Source organism: Morone saxatilis, unplaced genomic scaffold (assembly GCF_004916995.1).
Source record: "Morone saxatilis isolate NCDOM2014 unplaced genomic scaffold, NCSU_SB_2.0 Contig12, whole genome shotgun sequence".
Taxonomy (NCBI): domain Eukaryota; kingdom Metazoa; phylum Chordata; class Actinopteri; family Moronidae; genus Morone; species Morone saxatilis.
In genome coordinates, this window is record NW_023339674.1 from 2,642,762 (window position 1) to 2,645,845 (window position 3,084).

Genomic DNA, 3,084 nt, shown 5'->3' on the forward strand with positions numbered 1-3,084 from the left:
GGGTAGTAACTTTTGTCGCCAAGCAGCTTTTCCACAGGTTCATTTCGTCCTCCAATTGGATGATGGAGCACACATTCGGGGAGGGGCAGCCCGAGTAGCCAAAAGGGAGGCAAAAATGTGACGGGTAAAAAAAAAAAACTTCTTTAGGCTCATGCTCCTCCAGCCTTCCTTTTAGCCTTCTCAGTCTCCCAAATGTTCACTGCAGCAGTGTGCGCTCTCTCCGGTTCACCGTGGCGAGCTGTGGCTTAGAAGAAGGACTTCCAGGCGACACAGAAAGAAGAGGAAGCAGCAACAGAATCGGAGCACACGCCGAAGTTGGGAGAGTTTCTGGGGGGAAGCAGTTTGGGGAGTTTTTACGCATTGCGCAGGATGCAGGCGCGCTACTCCGTCTCCAGCCCCAACTCTTTGGGAGTTGTACCGTACATCAGCAGCGACCAGAGCTACTACCGGGCCGGCGGTGGATACACCGGGATGCCTGCGCCCATGAGCATGTACTCCCATGCGGCCCACGACCAGTACCCGGCTAGTATGGCCAGGGCGTACGGACCGTACACCCCTCAGCACCAGCCGAAGGACATGGTCAAACCTCCCTACAGCTACATCGCTCTCATCACCATGGCCATCCAGAATTCACCGGAGAAAAAGATCACCCTGAACGGGATTTATCAGTTTATCATGGAGAGGTTCCCCTTCTACCGGGACAACAAGCAGGGCTGGCAGAACAGCATCAGGCACAATCTGTCTCTCAACGAGTGCTTTGTCAAAGTGCCCCGGGACGATAAGAAGCCCGGTAAGGGCAGCTACTGGACTCTGGACCCAGATTCCTACAACATGTTTGAAAACGGCAGCTTCCTACGGCGCCGAAGGAGGTTCAAAAAGAAGGACGTGCAGAGGGACAAGGATGATCGGGACAGGCAGGGCAAGGACCCCTCTGCCCGCACCCCGGGCAGGGATCAGGACCCGCCGGTGCAGGGCTCTCAGCCGGTGCGGATCCAGGATATAAAGACGGAGAACGGGACCGCAACGCCGCCGCAGGCCGCGTCCCCGGCCCTGAGCGCCGTACCCAAGATCGAGAGCCCCGACAGCAGCAGCAGCATGTCAACAGGCAGCCCACACAGCGTGCCCTCCACCCGGTCACTCAGCATGGATGGACCCGAGCACCACCACCACGGCCAGGCCCCGGCGCAGGGCTTCAGCGTGGATAACATCATGACCACCCTGCGGGGGTCTCCGCAGGCCGAGCTGTCCCCGCCACTCATCGCCTCCTCTCGGACAGGTATCACCCCTTCACTGTCGCTCAACTACTCCCCCAACCAGACACCCGCGTACAGCTCAACGACCTGCAACCAGAACGTCATCTCCACGAACTCCAACGCGACCTATCACTGCAACATGCAAGCCATGAGCCTGTACGCGGGGGACAGATCATCCGGGGGCCACCTGGCGCCGTCCACCACTGTGGAGGAGGCTCTGCCCGACTATTGCATCACCACGACCACCGCGTCCCCGCTCGGACACGGCAACCTGAGCCAGGCGGGCCAGGACGGCCACCACGCGCACCAGGGACGGATCGCGTCCTGGTACGGGGACCTGAGCCACTTGAGCCCGGGTTACCCGGCGCAGCAGCAGAACTTCCACTCTGTGCGGGAGATGTTCGAGTCCCAGCGGATCGGGCTGAACGGCTCCCCGGTCAACGGGAATAATAGCTGTCAGATGGCTTTCCCATCCGGCCAGTCCATCTACCGCACCTCAGGAGCTTTTGTTTATGACTGCAGCAAGTTCTGAAAGCCAAAGTGTGCCTTTTAAATTAATAACTCTAATATATGTTTTCTATATTTTTTTGTACCTTTGGTCTTTTATTCACACTCCGAATGGACATGAGAGATTCAGAGACTTTTTTTTGTCGAGGCGTGTGTAACACCAAAAACACGTAAGTTTCCTTCCCTCTCACTTTGAGAATTGTTTATAAAGATGGCTCAAGTACCAGCTTTTATGACTGTAGACTGTAAATTATAGCCTAATATAGTAATTTATTTTTTAGGAAAAGGGAGTGGATGGATTATCGAGGACCAAACACTTAAAAGTTTTTCCAGTTTTCTTATTGCTGCCTTTATTTGTCCCAGTTCTTGTATAGAAATAGAGGGGGGACTTTGTAGTCTATACTGATTATTTTATTCATTTTGTCTTATTTGTTAAAAACTATTTTGAAGGCATTACATTTTGTTTGTTTAATAAAGTGCCGTCTATTTGATTTTAACTTGAGTGATTTATTAGCGGTGGTAATGCTAATGGGTGAGAGCATTTTTTTAAATTAAGAGCTACAGGAGCAGGTTGAGGTCACACTGTGTTTGGGGTGTAACATATTTTATTTTAATTTGCTGAATGCTCTAAAATGGTGGCCACTAAAAAACTGTTTTCTTTTTAAAGAAAATATTCAGGGAGCGTGGAGATTTGTTGTGCGTTTCAGTGAATCCACATTAATTTGGATTTTCTCACATATGAAAGAAGAAAAATAGGCTCAATGAAACAGACGATCTGTTTGACTCAAGGGATATTTTATTAAAAGTCACCAGGAGGTCTGCGGCCCTGCTTTGCGCTGCAGGGGCTGCCTCCAATATCACACTGAGAGAGGTCAAACGCATTAATGCTCATTTTTAGCTTCACTATAAAAGCTCTAACAAAGCTGCAGGTCGTATATTTCACACAGCCAGGCGTAAAGGCAGGCGGTAAATAAACGCACACGTGTGGCAGCAGTTCAGTGGTGCGGTCTGAACTCACTGAAGGCCTTGTCAGCAAAACAGATCAGTCATTACAAACTGAGCAGGCTTCCGTCTGACTGCTGTTTGTGAACGATGAGAGGTTTTGGATGCGAGAAAGCTGCAGCTGCATTTACTTTGGACGTGTCCAGAGCGCGCTGTGCAGCTCGAGCAGACCCTGAAGGTCCCGCTGATGCTGGACCGGGCCTGGCTGATGTGATCTGAGAGAATTACAGCAGCACTGGCCTGTTGTGACTGACTGAAATATTACTGCTGTCAGATGTTTGTTTATTTCAGTGCTTCCTTGATGACGTGGGGCACCCCCCTC

The 3,084-nt window shown here is 51.5% G+C and overlaps 1 protein-coding gene across 1 annotated transcript; it reads left to right on the forward strand.

Moving 5' to 3' along the window:
- The first annotated feature begins 66 nt into the window (after positions 1 to 66).
- LOC118322468 (forkhead box C1-A-like) lies at positions 67 to 2,257 on the forward strand. Its single transcript, XM_035654157.1, has one exon. It carries the CDS (start codon positions 370 to 372, stop codon positions 1,783 to 1,785), a length of 1,416 nt encoding a protein of 471 aa, XP_035510050.1. The 5' UTR covers positions 67 to 369; the 3' UTR covers positions 1,786 to 2,257.
- The last annotated feature ends 827 nt before the right edge of the window (positions 2,258 to 3,084 follow it).

Coding starts and splice junctions, on each gene's coding strand:
- LOC118322468 (XM_035654157.1), top strand. CDS start 370: ATGCAGGCGCGCTACTCCGTCTCCAGCCCCAACTCTTTGGGAGTTGTA.